General features: G+C 52.1%; 1 protein-coding gene across 4 annotated transcripts in view; it reads left to right on the plus strand.

Moving 5' to 3' along the window:
• The first annotated feature begins 6,246 nt into the window (after positions 1–6,246).
• Positions 6,247–16,354, plus strand: part of TFCP2L1 (transcription factor CP2 like 1) — a 63,891-nt gene continuing 53,783 nt past the window's right edge. For all 4 annotated transcript variants that reach the window (XM_079924457.1, XM_079924459.1, XM_079924458.1 and 1 more), the window contains exons 1-2: positions 6,247–6,499; positions 9,976–10,127. In XM_079924457.1, coding sequence (XP_079780583.1) covers positions 6,438–6,499; positions 9,976–10,127 — 214 coding nt within the window. In that variant the 5' untranslated portion in view covers positions 6,247–6,437. The remainder of the gene's footprint in view (positions 6,500–9,975; positions 10,128–16,354) is intronic.

Here is a 16,354-nt window from a genome sequence, read left to right on the forward strand (position 1 = left end):
GTTGTGGTGCGCGGGTTTCTCATTGCGGTGGCTTCTCTTGTTGCGGAGCACAGGCTCTAGGTGCGCAGGTTTCAGTAGTTGTGGCATATGGGCTCAGTAGTTGTGGCGCACAGGCTTAGTTGCTCCAAGATATGTGGGATCTTCCCGGACATGGGATCAAACCCACGTCCCCTGCGTTGGCAGCCAGATGCTTAACCACTGTGCCACCAGGGAAGCCCCTTTGCACTTTTAATACATCTCAGTTAAGACTAGCCATATTTCTTTTTTGTTGTTTATCAATTTTTATATTGAAGTCTAGTTGATTTACAACGTTGTGTTAATTTCTGCTGTACAGCAAAGTGATTCAGTTATACGTATATATACATTTTTTTTATATATGCTTTTCCATTGTGGTTTATCTCAGGATATTGAATATAGTTCCCTGTGCTCTACAGTAGGACCTTGTTGTCTATCTATTCTCTATATAGTAGTGTGCATCTGCTAACCCCAAACTCCCACTCCACGCCTCCCCCAGTGCCCTCCACCTTGACAACCACCAGTCTGTTCTCAATGTCCGTGATTTTGTTTCTGTCTCGTAGACAGGTTCATTTGTAAGACTAGCCATGGTTCAATTGCTCACTGGCCGCATGTGGTTCATTGGCACCGTATCGGACAGTGTCAACACTCTAGACTTTTAGAACTTGAGGGAGAAATAAACCTCTATCTCATCTGAGCTGTCTTTATGTCGAGGTTGCTGTTACTTGCATCAGAATGTAATCCTAACTTGGACTTGGGGTTTTTTACCCACTGCACACTTTGGAACATTCGAGAAGGAGTGAACACTCAGATTGGTGATGTGCAGCAGAAAAGCTGACAGTGTTTAGGGAAGCTGGGAGTATCCTGAACACTCTCTTGCTTAGTCCTCCCAACGGCTCCAAGACGCAGGCGGCGTCTTCATTCCGTAAACAAAGGCTCGGCTCGGAGAGCATGGTCACGTCGAGCCCAGGTGTGCCCTCCCAGGCCGAGGCACTCAGAGCATAGCACTGGCTGGGTCCCTCTCTAGGACTGGCCACCAGCTGAGTCACTTTGCCAAGGTCCCTCCCTTCCCCAGGGGCAACCCGTGCCTGATGCTACTGGTCAGTGTGAGCATACAAAGACCTGACTTCCTTGTCCCATTTCTAGAAAACTCGGAGGGCCATTCCAGTCCCCGGGTCCCTTTAGGATCCATGGAGATCTCATAGCTTAACTCGCCCGTCTGCCCACATCTTCCTTCACCCCCACTGCCCACAGCTGCTGATCCCAAGAGCACTCCTCAGTAAATGTCCATTGCAACTCTGCAACAGAGAGGTTAAGTGACTTGCCCAACGCAACACAGCCAGTCCACTCCCCAGAAGTCAGAGGTCACCTGGCCCCTTCTTACTCCCTGTGGCTCCCACTTTGTTGTCCCCCTAGAGAACCACACTTTCTCCTCCCTCGGCACCTTTGCACATGCTGTTCCTCATGCCTGGAGAACCTCCTGCTGTTTTCTTTCATCTACAGAAATCTTACCTCCCTTGGAACCCAGCTCAGATTACCGGCCTCTCCTTCCCCAAGGAAGCCTGCCAGGATTATCCAGCTCTAAGATCTCTGGGCAGCCCCGGCAGCCCTAGTGTGGCCCCTGCAGCCTCCTTCGGACACATGCGTGCTCATGGGCGCCACACAGCTCGGGAAGAGTCCCTAGGAGGCACACTGATGAGCGGGATGGGGTGGAAGTCGGGGGGGCTGAACTTTTTGAATGTTGTACGTAATTCTATGTTATTCCTAGAACATTAGTTAATTGCATAATCGACAGTACTAGTGATTTTCCTATCGGAAGCGTCTCCCATTGTGGGATCTTAGTTCCTAGACCAGGGATGGAACCACGGCCCCAACCATGTGAGCACTGAGTCCCAACCACTGGGCCACCAGGGAATTCCCTCCCATGGTGTTTCATGTCAGTTCAAGTCATTCACATTAGAAGAGCAGCTCCTAGGTAGCCTTTGTGTGAGGACCCCACGCCACGTGCAGGGGACGCATTTCCAAGGAGGACGTGGGCCCTGCCTAGGAGATTCCAGAGCCTGCTGGGGGCCCACACTCACAGAAGATTGCTGCTTCCTCAGGAGGGCTGTCAGCTCCTGAGGGCCTTGGAGACCCCCGCCTCCCCCAGCTGTTGGGTGCACATGGGGTGAGGTGGGCCAGCTGCCCCACCCATGCCCTGGCCTAGGCTGGGGGCCGAGAGGCGGCACCGGCACAGGGCACCGAGTCCAGAGGCCTAAGGTCAGGAGGCTTGGGTTCAAATCTGAATCTGGGATCTCAGTCCCCTCGCCTTGGGCAGGTCGTTCCAGTGTTTGGAGCCTCCTGGGGTAATCGCAGCGAACCTTGCAGGGCTGTAGAGGAGAGAGTGCATTCGTGAAATTGATGCCTGTGTAGAGCCAGGGCTCAGCAGATGGGAGCTTCTGGTGTGTTCCCTGCCTGGGGCTTTGCCCCTCAGCGGGAGTCAGGGCCCGAGGTACAGTCAAGAGGGCCCCACAGGCCAGACACCAAGTGCAGGAGGGCTCCCGCCTGCCAGCGCCAGGCCCATCCCATTCCCCTGCCTGGGCGGAGTGTACAGCAGCGGGGGCGGGCCTGGCCTCCAGCTGGAGGATGCTGCCCGCTCTGTATTTGCAACCCACTGTCCCCAAGCCTGTGGGCATAATAGGGCCCAAGGGCGAGGCTCGCCCCAGGAGAACACCCCTGCCCACCAGCTCTGTGGGGCCCCAGGCCGCTCCATAGGAGCAGACACACCTCTGATCCCAGCACGTTTGCCCAGCCTCGTGTGAAGAAAGAAACGCAAGGCCTCGGGACAGGAATTGATGGTAACCAAAGAGCACAGGCCCTGAACTCTCAGCTCTGGCCTCGAAACCCAGCTGTGGCATTCAGATTCCTGAGCCTCAGTTTCCTCATCTGTGAGATGGGGTGATAAGCCTACTTCTCAGCATTGGCAAACTCCAGGGGATGGCGCCAGGCCTGGCACAGAGTAAAAGTCAATAGTCCTCCCTGGTGGTGCAGTGGTTAAGAACCCGCCTGCCAATGCAGGGGACACGGGTTCGATCCCAGGTCCGGGAAGCTCCCACATGCCAAGGAGCAACTAAGCCTGTGAGCCGCAACTACTGAGCCTGCATGCCACAACTACTGAAGCCCGTGCGCCTAGAGCCTGTGCTCCGCAACAAGAGAAGCCACTGCAATGAGAAGCCCGCGCACCGCAAGGAAGAGTAGCCCCCGCTCGCTGCAACTAGAGAAAGCCCGCACGCAGCAATGAAGACCAAACGCAGCCAAAAAAAAAAAAAAAAAAAAAAGTCCACCATAAGTGAACTGTGGACATTTACAAAATGAAAAGAGAGACTGATAGGCTATCGCCTGCACGTCTGTCTTCTCCTGACAGGACTGGGAGCCCCTGGGGCCCAGGCTGGTCCTAACTGTGCAACGATGACAAGTCACAGGCAGGGGTACGCATCCTTGTTCACACAGCATGACTCAGAGGCAGTCTCCAAGGGCATTGCCAATCCTACACTCAGGAGAGTCCAAATCTGGGAGTTCCCTGGTGGTCCAGTGGTTAGGACTTGGCCCTTTCACTGACGAGGGCCTGGGTTCAATCCCTGGGCAGGGAACTAAGATCCCTCAAGCCGTGCAGCATCAACAGAAACAAAAGAGTCAAAATCTAGGAACGGAGTGAAGGTCTGAAGTCACCTCAAGGGACAGAGAAGGCTGGTCATTCCCGAGAGGCTACGCTCACTGACCCTTAGTGTCATCACCCCCTTGAAACGAAGCCTGATCACTCCCCTTCACCAAAGGCAAGACTGAGGTTCAAAGGGTCCAGTAATCATCTCTCCGGTGGTGTGAGACAAACCATGTCCCCTGTTCGTGGCTTAAAGCCGCATCTGTGTGTTTGCTCTCAGGGCTGCGTTCTGGGCAGGGCTTGGTGGGTGGCTCATTTCTGCTCCATGCGGTGTCTGCTGGAGCAGATCCACTGGCCCAGCCAAGACGGCCCTTGCTGGTGGCCCGAACGCGTGGGGCCTGGTGGGCCTTGCTCTCCAGCGGGGTGGTTGGACTCTCCCCTCGGTGTCCAGAGCTCCAGGAGAGTGCAGGCAGAAGCTGCCTGGCTTCCTAGGGCTGACTGGAACTGGAACACCTGAGTTCTACAGTCAAAGCAAGTCCCAGGACCATGCTGACGTGAGAGGCCGCATGCGGTCCATTTACCCCAATCCAGGCCCACACATCCTGACAAAGCCAGGTGGGAAAGCTGGACTTGAATCAGGGTCGTCTCCTTCCCATGCTCCCCATGCCCTTTCTCCAGGCTTTTGCACAGGTTGCGTGCTCAGCTGGAGACCCTCGTCCAGCCTTGATTTCACAGATTGGCCAAACTTCCGCCCATCCATCAGGAGACATCACACTACCTGGGAGACTTTTCTGAGCTCCAAAGTCCTCCCTTGAATTCACAGGGCAGCCTCTACATCCTTGATCACACTGCACTGTCATTGCTGCTCACCCACCGGCCTCTCCAGTCAGAATGCAAGCTTGCATCTCGCACCCAGGGCCATGCCTGGCACGCGGCAGGTGCTCTGGGGGTATCTGCCCAGTGAGGGAATCCAGAAAAGGGCACGCTGTTTCTACACCACCTCAGAGCCCCTCCCACGTGAACACCGGACTTGTCATGGACCCTCAGACGGAGCTTAGCGTTCAGGATGTTTATTTGGAGGTGCCCTTGAAATTAACACCTATGCAAGGGATGGGAAGGAAACAGGAGTGTATGAAGAAGGTCCCGTGACAGCTCTGACTGGCCCCGCGGGGGATCCTAAGCTTACAATAGCCCATCAGCAGAGATGGCCAGACTTTGATATTTTGTGTGGGTAGTCATTGGGGTCACCCCAACAGGGGGTTACCTTGGGCAAGGAGGCTCTCCGCAACAGAGCCCCTGGGGCGGAAGGCTGCGGGCTGTCTGCTTATAGTCCTGCCTGTAGCTGGTGCAACAAATCCATCCGTGAAGGGGGATCTGAGTGGCAGGAGAGCAGTGGGGAGGTGGTGGGCCCTCAGAGCTGCCCAGAGGAAGTGGTTGCCAGTTGTGACCAGTGGCTGCAGTGGGGCAGGGGGGACCTAGAGAGCAGGGTGAGGGAGGCTTTGACTCACCCCCATGCTTGGGGGAGCTGGGAGCTCTGGGCCACGGTCTCTGGGGGACGTTATTTGCTCTGAATACCAGTCTGGGATAGAATGTGCAGCTCTTCTGTGCCAGGCACTGGACCAACGTGGGGACGGGGTGGGGTGTGAAGGTCACTCGGGTGTGGGTCATGGCTCTTTGACCTCCACTCCGTCCTAACTGCCCCACCCCCGTGACCCACTGCCCACACTCCTTCCAGACTGATCCTTCCAAAAGGCAGCTCATACATGCAACTCCTCTGCTGAAAACACACTTAGAATAAAAGCCCAGCTGCTTCTTTGCCAGGGCCTGCCAGGCCCTCTTTGATCTGCCCCACTCACCGTGCCCACCTCACCTCCTAAGCTCTCCCCTGGGTCACCCAGCCCCAGGCCACACCAAAGTAGGTCAGCCGCAGGGCCTTGCTTACTGTTGCCCTGCCTGGAACCACTTTCCCTCCGGATATTCACAGAGGCATTTCCTCTGAATCTATAAGGCCTCAGCTCAAGGTCGCGTCCTCCAGGAAGCCTTCTCTGATTACTCACTTGATGCATTTCTTTTTAAAAATATTTATTCAGCTAATATTTATTGAGCACTCACTATGTCCCAAGCACTTTTCTAGGCGGTGGGGATAGAACAGTGAATTAGAGAGTCCACAGCCTTGCCCTCTTGGAGACAGACAGTCCATACACAAGCGTACATTAAACAACAAAACAAAATACGATTTCTGAGAGTGTCACAGTGCTATGAAAAAGCAAGAGCAAGGGAAGGGGTCAGGCAGAGCAAGGTAGGGGTCCCTGACATCCAAGCTCACAGCGGCCTCTCCCCAACCGCGGTACCGCTCTGGGGACCCGCCCTGGGCACCCGCCCTGGGGCCGCGCGAATGGGCGCGCGGAGGAGGCGCGTCGGTGACACCGGGGCTGCGGTGATGGTTACCTGGGCCCCGCCCCGGGGGCCGGGATGGAGCCCGGGCCTCAGCCCCCGCCCGCGGCCGCGCCGCCCGCTCGCGGTCGCCGCCCTGGAGGCGCGCTCGCTCCCGGGGAGGACGCGCCCGTGCGGGTCACCAGGTGAGGCGGCCGCTGGAGCCATCTCCCGGCCGCGCGGCCTGGGGGCGGGTCCGGTTGAGGCCCCGCCCCCAGGGCTGTCCATAAATGCGCGGGGGCGGGCGGACCCAGCGGTCGGGAGTGCTGCTGGCAGGTGACCGAGAGAGGTCGGCGCGCCCCGCGTCCCGTCCGCCGCGCGCCTGGGTCGGGCCGGGCTCGGAGCCCCAGCCATGCTGTTCTGGCACACGCAGCCCGAGCACTACAACCAGCACAACTCCGGCAGCTACCTGCGGTAAGGGGCTTGGGCCGGGGTCTGCGGGCCGGGAGCGGGGCGGCCGGGCCAGGGGTCCGGAGCGCCCCCGCTGCGCTCCCGCCTCCCCTCTGTCTGCCCTTGGGGGACTGAGGGAGACCCGCCCAGAGTCCCGCCTGGGACCGACGGACCGACCCCAGCGGGAGCCGACGCTCAGAGTTGGGGACCCCCCCGGGAGGCGGGTTTGCGGAGTCTGGTGCCCGCAGGGGCTGCTTCCCCGACGACCCCGGCGGGCGCAGAGCGCGCATCTCTGGCCGCAGCCTCTCCGGGGCCGTCCGCCTCCCTGTCTCTCCTCTCCCCGCTCGCGTCGGAGAAGAGGAAACTTCCTGCCGTCGGTCTGGAGCCTATCCCGGGGAGTCTAGTTCCCTGCTCTTTGCCCCTCTCCGCCCGGTCCCTCTCCGAGCCTCGCGTCCTCTCCAGTGTCCTTGCTCCGGCCGAGGGGCGAGAGAGCGGCGAGCGCGGCCCTGCGCTGGGCCGCGCGGGCCGGCGGGGGCGGGCGGGGGCTTGGGAGGGACAGGGTCCCCCCTCCCACCAGGTGGTCTTGCGTGTGTAGGCCCGAGGCCCGCACATTGATTGCCCTTGATGGAAATCTTTCTTCTTCCGCAGGGATTTGACTAGTGCTCTTCAAAGGGAAAAGTAAGTCCTGCCTGTCTTGCAAAGTTTTCTCCCCTGTCCCCTTGAAGGAAGTGGCACCTCCGTTAGCTTCAGTTCCTGGAGGATTGTTTTTCCCTGTTGTGCAGCTGGCCGGGTACTAATGGGCGGTCATTTCACTTTCTGAACTCGCCTGAACCAGCTGTAGCCTGTCTTTATTTCCATCCTAGTCACAGTTTATGAAATGTGCCTAATTTAACCCAAAGGGCATTTGGTGTGAGCTCAGAGAAAGTGAATTGTGGGACCTAGGTGGGAAGTCGCTGGTACAGGCTGCCCCACAGTGAGAGCCCGTCCTGCATGCTTCATTTCATTTTTATTTTTGGTCCCTAGAAGTTTCAAGTCAGATTTAGCAGTACAGGTGATTTGGAAATCCTGGCTTTTGATAGATATTTGTCCAGTAGTCGTCCCCGAAGGCATCCCCATTTCAGAAGGCAAAGGAGTGATTGGGTTTATGTAATGTGTCTGCTGTGTTTTATCATGGGCCAGAGTGGTAGGGGATGGCAGAAGTCTAGGGTCTTAATTAAGGACTGATGGCTTCTCTGCAGACCATGGTGATGTCACCAGAGGGAGACTGCTCTGGGGGATGTTAAGCCCACCGGGAAGATTTTTTTTTTTTTGGCCATGCCTTGCGGCTCGCGGGGATCTTACTTCCCCGTGCCCCCTGCAGTGGAAGCGTGGAGTCCTAACCACTGGACCGCCAGGCAAGTCCCCTACTGGGCAGATGTTAATCCCTGGCAGAAGGCTGTGTCTGTTCGCTTACTTGAAATGCTACAATGGGATACATTTATTGTACCGCGCCATGCAGTTTTAGGTGTGATTTTGCCTGAATTTTATAGTTTGTGGCCATTCGGTATGTTGCCATAGATTAGAACTAAGTCTGGAGGTGACCCTGAGTGGAGACGTGAGTGTATTTAAAACTTCCTGGATACCGAAAATGTCATCCTTTTAGGGAATAATTCTCCTCTTGGGCGGGAGGTGCCCCTGCTCCGGAGATGGGATTTTGGGGAGTACCTTTTAGGAGTTTGGTATTGCATTCAGCGGGGTGAGGTGGGATGCGAGTTGGGGTGAAAGGTCGTTTGGGGAGCATGGATTAAAAAGCATGTTGGTCCACACTCTTTTTTTTTTTTTTTGGCCATGCCTAGCATTATGCGGGATCTTAGTTCCCCGACCAGGGATTGAACCCGCGCCCCCTGCAGTGGAAGCGTGGAGTCCTAACCACTGGACAGCCAGGGAGGTCCCCACACTCTGTTTTAATTTCACTTCTTGGAAGCTGGGGTGTTCACCCTTGGAGAGGTTGACCTCGGTGAACGCCAAGGTGAGGGTCAGTGAATATGCCTCTGGTCCCCCTGGCTCTAGAGCGAAGGTCTTGTCCTTTTGTTTAGTTTGTGCATTTTCTTTTTGGTCCTCTCCTCACTGAGCGGCACCTCTGCAAGTTGTCTCACCTTCCCAGGTAGCGGCCTGTACTCCCTTCTTCCCTCCTTCTGTTTCATGTCCTGGTGACTTTATTGCTCAGCAAATAAGGATGCCAGGCTTGAAACAAGTTACTGTTGAGTGATGGCTCTTACCCACCCTCCTCCCCTGCATCCCTCCCTTTTTTTAAATTTAAAGGCACCAGCCCATGGATTATTAACTTAACGTGGTCTGGGCAAACACAAAATTATGCAATCGCCCGGGGAGCACGCCTGCCTGCTTCTCCCCTGTTCCTAGATAACCTCTTGGGCTGGGAGTGTGCCCCGGTCTGGGCAAAGGAAGGTGTGGGGTGGGAGAGCCAGGGCCATGGATGGTGGCAGGGCTGGCCCCCCACAGGGGAGGTTTTCCACGTGAGCCCCAAGCCAGACTTTTCCTTCTGAGAGTTGTTGCGACATGTTGGGGTGTGTGCCGGGTCTGTGTTTTAGAACTACTCGTTTGTGGTGCTGTCTGAGGAGCAGATTATACCAGTGACTCTGCTGTTTATATAGTGAAGTGGGGTCAGTGAATCTGATTCAGAACCCAGGATGCTCCGAGGGTAGAGGGTTATTAAGATAAGGGCACGGGCACTTTTTTGGCATGGGTGTCCGTGCCATAATCTGTTCGTAATCCAGAGAGCGTAACCAAGTCTCTCCTGCTTTCAGGTCCTTCATGTTCTCAAGGATTTCTCTTTTCCTTGGGAAGGCACTTAAGAAATACATCCAGAAACAAGTTATCCAGTCCTAGGCTGATTTTTTGGATCTGATGGGGATTTTTGTTTAGAGGTGGAGGAAAAGAATCTTTGAGCATCTCAGTATTTTCCATTTGGGTAAGAAAACTGAACAGAAACCAAGGTCCTTCTTGTTTTGCGTTTAGGAGATATTAGTATGACCCTTAAAATAGGGCTTATGGGCCAGCTGTCCTTTTTTTTTTAGAAGGGTGGAGGGTTGTCTCAGTTTGGGTGGGTGAAGCAGTTTCTCCATTTGCATGGTTTCCAGAGTCCGGAGGACAGGAAATTGTCTTGGTCTGAGAAGTGGCCAATAACTGGGACAGTTTATTCAAAAAGATTAAAAATTTTGTTCGGGCTCTTATTCTAAAAGCCAGACTCTTGTGGATGGCAACCAGGCGGCATCTGAATCAATCTCTCGAAGGTCTTGGCGTGAAAGTAGAATCATCCAGGATTGGTCTCCCTCGTTGGAAAGCATCTTAGAGTATCTGTGACACGCGGTGCGGTAGGCTGAACCCGCCTGCTGCACCATGCTGGGCTGCGTTGCCCTTGACACCAGGGCTGGCCACATGGCCCTGTCTTTGCGAATGGGCTCCGGGGACCCTGCTCCTGACCCCTCCCTCCTGTGTTGCAGCGACGTCCTCGCCCTGCCCATCTTCAAGCAGGAGGAGCCCCAGCTGTCCCCCGAGAACGAGGCCCGCCTGCCACCCCTGCAGTATGTGCTGTGTGCCGCCACGTCCCCAGCTGTGAAGCTGCACGAAGAGACTTTGACCTACCTCAACCAAGGTAGTCCTGGAGCACCGGGCCGGGGTGGAGCCTGGGGCTGGGGAGACCGCCCAGGAGTGGGGAGTTGACCTGAATGACCCATTTGGGCCTGTTACCTTGTCAGGGTGGTGGGAGAGTTGGGGTTTGGGAAAGGAGCGCTGGTGTCCTAGCTGCGAGACTTCTGAGCCTCAGTGTTTTCATCTGAGAAATGGACACATCAGCTGTGTTTCACTCAGGCCAAATGAGTGAAGGTTCACATTCCTCGTACAGGCCCTCCAGGGAGCAGATGATGCTCAGTGATTGGCAACCATACTTATAATTACTACTTGCTGGGACCACACCCGGTGTCCTTTCCCGGACGTAGATTGAGCACCTTTGGTATACAAGGTCAGCTGCCCTTTCTGGAGCTGCACCCGGCAGTGATGGGAAGGCCCATCCTAACGCAGCCCAGGGGCCGGATTCCACACGTGCCAGGCAGGAGCCCTTTGTGGCGATGGGGACAAGCGCGTCCTGGGAGAGATGGCACGGGCGTTTGACTTTGCTTTCCAGCCCCAGCGCTTCCCAGCTCTTTGACTTTTCCTCTGAGCCTCAGTGTGTTCACGTGTGAAACGAGAACCGTCATTTTGTGAGGTTTGAGAGGATGAAGGCGTGTGAAGTGCCTGTTCCATTTCTGATGTCCTTTATCAGGACCCGTGGACCAGTGGCCTAACCGATGGTGTTTTTGTGGTTTCTATATGCTGTGTGCCTGTGTTTATTGCCCTTCCCGTCTGGGTCACCTCAGACGCCCTGGCGTGCAGCGGATTAGTTGCCCCTGTGTTTAAAGTGGGCAGAGCCGAGGGGCAGGGGGATGCAGTACTTTCTGGAAGGGCAGGGGATGACAGTGCGGTTGCAGTTTATCTTCCACGGGCGGCCTCCTTTCTGCAGAACTCTGGCTTCCCGACCTGGGGAGCCAGCCGGGGGCGGAAGTCCAGCCTGACCATCAGGCTTACCTCTGACAGCTCAGCTGGCCAGCTTCTGGGCCAGGGACCAGCTCAGAATCAGCAGGTGGCTCGGCGTTGGCCTGTGGACGTGGCCAGGGCAAGGGCATGCTTATCCCTGTGGGGGGCTCTGGGGCCTCAGCTGGTCGCCAAGCCGAGCTCAGTCGGCTCTCGGGTGCCTGGCTCAGGCCCTGAGATCTGTGTTCCCTTTGCCGAGGCTGGTGACCGCTGACGGCAGGTGAGCTGGCCGTGTGGAAGAATGCCTCTGTGTGTCTGTGCTTGTTTGCGGAATGGCTTTGGCCATTTTCCTTTCTCTTTCACAGAAGGTCAAACGCTACCAACCTGTATGTCTTGGAGCAGTGGTTTTCCCCTCTGGGCCTCTGCTCTCTTGCCTAAGTGCAGCATGAAGAAACTGGGTGAGGTTTACAGAGAGCTGAGGTCAGGGGTGGTTCTTGTTCCTGGCCCGTCCTGGGGTCAGAGGCCCAGCTGCTGGCCCAGCTCGCCCGCCTCCCCCCTCCCCCATCTCTAAGGCCTTTGACTGCCCCACCTACCTTCTCTCCACCCCATCCCTCCGTTCTTTCAGTCAACTTTCAACAGCGTTTGGCAGTCAACACACTAGGTCTTTTTAAAAGGGTTATCCTTTGCTAATATAGAGAAGATAAAAGAGGCAGAAAGAGTTGCCCCTGTGTTAATTTAGTGTATTTGCTTTAGGTCTTTTTAGTGCATTTGCTTTAGTGTATTTGCTTTAGGTCTTTCTTTTTTTTTTTAATATGTTCCTAAAATAAATTTATTTATTTTATTTAATTTTATTTTTGGCTACGGTGGGTCTTCATTGCTGCACGCGGGCTGCGGCGAGAGGGGGCTACTCTTCGTTGCGGTGCGCGGGTGTCTCACTGCGGTGGCTTCTCTTGTTGCAATGCACGGGCTCTAGGCGCGTGGGCTCAGTAGTTGTGGCTTGTAAGCTCTAGAGCACAGGCTCAGTGGTTGTGGCGCACGGGCTTAGTTGCTCTGCAGCATCTGGGATCTTCCCAGACCAGGGATTGAACCTGTGTTCCCTGCATTGGCAGGCGGATTCTTAACCACTGCGCCACCAGGGAAGTCCCCACAGGGCTTAATCTTAAACTAGCATTTAAATGTAACCTCATTACTAATGTGGTTGAATATTTAAAATATATTTATTGGTTTTTTAAACTTCTCCATCAGTTAAATTCATGTTCTTTGCACATTTCTTATTGGGATGGTTCCGTCTCACAGATTGTAAGAGCATACCCTAAATGAAGAATATTAACCTTTTAGCTGCCGTATATTGGAAACAATTTTTTCCCTGACCATTTAACCATATTTATTTTGTGATAACTATATTTATGGTGTGAGATGTATGTCATGGATAGAAATTGACTTTCAACATCTATTGTCAAGTCTTTCAGTTTTCTAAAATGATTTTCCTTTTATGGTTAGAATGCCTGCCCACCCCAAAATCAGCTTAGTGGTTTCCTAAAGTTCATGTAATGGTTTCTAAATTTTAACATTGCAATGTGCTTGGGATTCTTTTGGAAACGATAATTAGTCATTTAATGATGATTTTGGATTATTACTATATAAAATATATGTATTTCTTTTTTTCTCCCAGCTTTACCAGTGGGATTTATACTTTCATACGTTACATTTGGAGTTTGTGATGTAAACGTCTAAGTTTACTTATTTTTCTAAATAGTTGACCTACTAGTTAATGCCTAGTTTACCTCTTATTCTCACTGGTTTAAATGCCACTTTCGAAACATTTAAAAAGCCATATTCTAAACTATGGGTCCAGAAACAGATGTGTAGATGTTTGTCCTGTACACCTGATTGTTGCCCCATTTCTAGCTGAACTAATTGTAGCTTGGAAGTATGTTTCCCTTTTTGGGAGTAGAAGTTCCTTTTATCATTCTTCTTAACCTTTCTCAGTCACCTATTCTTACAGATGGATTTTACAAGCATTGAATCTTCCTTCTATACTTTTTAAAAAAATATTTATGAGATCATATACTTTATAAAGTTGTTTCTTTTATTAAACTATTCTTGTAATATTTTCTATTATAAAACCTCTTAGACATCATTTAAAATGTCTACGTAATATTTCACTATTTTCTTTTATTACTTAGGACTGATTATTGTCTTAACTGCTGGGATGAAATATACAATGTAATTGCTTGAGTGTCTGTCTCCCATAATAGAATGGAAGCTCTGTGAGGGCAGAGCCATGTCTATGTTTTTAACATTATATCCCAAGTGTTAAGCTTGGTGCCTTGATAGTAGATGCTCTGTAAATATTCAGAAAATTTAAAAATAAGCATGATTTACTTTATTTCCATTTCACTTTTCTCTCTCTTCCCCTCTCTCTTTTTTTTTTGTTGCTATTATCAGTAATGCTGTACTTGATATCTTTTTCAATGTACCTTATTTAAAGTAGCTTCTATGCCTGTGTCATATGACAAATAAGCATCAGTTTAAAAGAAAAGGAGCTTTGACATATCAGTCAACAGTCAAAACCTTTCTGTTTAATTAAAAAGTTTGCTATTAAGTGTTTAATGCTTATTGCGTTGGCTCTATGACGTTTAGGGCACTATTTCTCTGAGGCCATCCCATGTCTTCTTTCTTGTAATGATGTGTTTAAGGTTCTCCAAAGACATGGAAGGGATGCTGGATCTGTAAATGAAAAAGTCATTTAAACCATTGGATGCTCATTTTTCAGTGCAGTGTCAGACCAGTGCCCTCACATCATGGCTTGGATAAGGTGTGTTCCTTGTGGGTGTCTTATCACCAAGCCCAACGGCTAGTTTTGGATACAGTGAAAATGGTTTGAGAACCAAAGTACGTGCTCTTCCCCTGAAATGGAGTCCTAAGGTGAAGGGGTAGACAGCTGTTGAATGGAGGTCTTCGAACTCCCAGGCCAACCTCTTTGTCAGTGGCCGAAGGTCACTGTGGAGACATGTTTCCTGAAGGCTGGAGCCGGAGGCAAGGGATGAAGTAGGTAAGGTGGTGGGAGAGTCAGGGAGATCAGAAGAAAGAGGACCCCAGGCAATCTGTGTAGGCAATTCTGGCTTTGAGATAAGAACAGCTTTGCAAGAATGGCTTGTTATGGAGAAAACTTCGGAATTTCCTACCAAAGCAACTCTTCGATCTTAAATATAGTGATGGATTTTTCCAACAGCCTTATGTTCATTCATTCATGGAATAAAACTTCCTGTCCTTTGGAAAGAGAGGATGGTTCAGGGAGAGAGAGAAAAGCCACGTGTAAAGGCAGGAACGGGTAGGGTGTGGGTGCAGTTAAAGCACACTGTTTATGAAGGATCCTGAGCAATTCAGTATGACTAGGGTTTGGAACATGAGGAGGAGTAGGAATGTATATGGCTAGAGAGGTAGACCAGATAGCCAAGATCTCCCGCTGCCTTGCTGAGGCTGAGCTATTGGGCAGCCCTCCCTGGGTACGTCCTTTAAACAACCTCCCAGTGCTTCCAACTCCTCATGTGTAAGAGGAAGGAAATAGAATCCCTACGAGGTACGTGCTACTATGTAGCTAAAATAAGTTAATGCAGGAAGAGCACTGAAAACAGTGTGTGGCACTTTATATGAACTCACATATTAGCTATTATTAATAGTAAAGTGGATACACGTTTCCCCTAGTCCTATTAGGAAGTTAACATGGCCATGAAATTGGGACCTTGATGTATTTTATTTTATTTTATTTTTTGCTACTTTAATCCTTTCTTTTCCTAATTGAAAGATTAACACAGGGTTGGTTCTAGAACTAAGAATTGTACCTCTTAGAACTGAAAGGTGGTAGCTTTGGAATAGGTTAAAGGTAGGAAGGCCTGCTGACCTTTTCTGTTAGTTCTTCATTCACTGTACAACCAGATAACAGACGTAACCTGCAGGAGACATTCCTAGGCAGGACGTTAAAATACTGTTTTTAAAATTGTGATCACAGGGGCTTCCCTGGTGGCGCAGTGGTTGAGAGTCCGCCTGCCGATGCAGGGGACACGGGTTCGTGCCCTGGTCCAGGAAGATCCCACATGCTGCGGAGCAGCTGGGCCCCTGGGCCATGGCCGCTGAGCCTGCGTGTCCTGAACCTGTGCTCTGCGGCAGGAGACGCCACAACAGTGAGAGGCCCGCGTGCTGCAAAAAAAAAAAAAAAATTGTGATCACAGAAAGTGCTGGACCCCTACAAGATGTGAGTTGTTGTGTTAGGGGTTACTCTAATTGCAAGGTGAGGACCCTAGCCTTTAGAATTCCCAAAGCACTTTATGGTATTCTTTCTTTCTTTCTTTCTTTATTTAGGCTGCACAGGGTCTTAGTTGCAGTGTGAGGGATCTCTAGTTGCGGCACACGGGATCTAGCTCCCTGACCAGGGATCGAAACCGGCCCCCATGCATTGGGAGCACAGAGTCTTAACCACTGGACCACCAGGGAAGTCCCTGGTATTCTCTTTTGAGTAATTCCCCTAAAATGTATTATTCTCATTTTACAGGCCCAGAGGGGTGAAATCTGGCACGCTTGGGGGGAGTGGTTGAGCATTGATGTGACCGTAAAGGGAATTCTGGGAGGGGCAGGCACCCGCTTTTCCTAGGGCTCCCTACAGGCAGGATTCTAGGCTAGCACTTGCAGGGGCCATGCCTGCCGCCTGGAACGCCTGGTGCAGCTCTGAGGGGCCGCGTAGGAGCCTTGCAGGGAAGAAGGCCAGGAAGGAGCCGAAATGGAGCCGGGAGAAAATGCTTCCTTGAACAACACCCAAAACCCTACAGTTTCTCCTACTCCACCCCCGCTCCCCATGCCTCCGCCCACCGTGACCTGAGGGAATGGTCAGGAGATAAGAACTCCCAGCGGGAAGTCTTGTTTTCCCAGATCCTAGAACTGAGGCAGCTTCTGCTCTAGGGGGATCACTTAACCTCTCAAATCTTCGGGCTCCTCACCTGTGGAATTGAGCCGGGTAGCATTTTGTGCGTTGCCTCGAAAATTAAGTGAAGAACAAATGTCTGGCAAATGGTACGCCGCATAGTTTCCCCTCTCCCCAATTATATCAGTGACTCTGAATTTAAGGAATGAGGCAAAAGATTAGTTACTTTGTTTGTTATCCTTCCTGCTTAGCTGAAGTTTTCTTTCCAGATTAATTTTTAGCCTGAAGTTTGGGAATATAAACTGAGGAAACCAAATGACCCTTACATACATTACTTTTTTTTTTTTAATGCTTTCTCCCTTATTGTTTGAGTGCAAAAGTAGCCCATACTTCTT

Source organism: Stenella coeruleoalba (genome assembly GCF_951394435.1).
Source record: "Stenella coeruleoalba genome assembly, chromosome: 6".
NCBI classification, from domain to species: domain Eukaryota; kingdom Metazoa; phylum Chordata; class Mammalia; order Artiodactyla; family Delphinidae; genus Stenella; species Stenella coeruleoalba.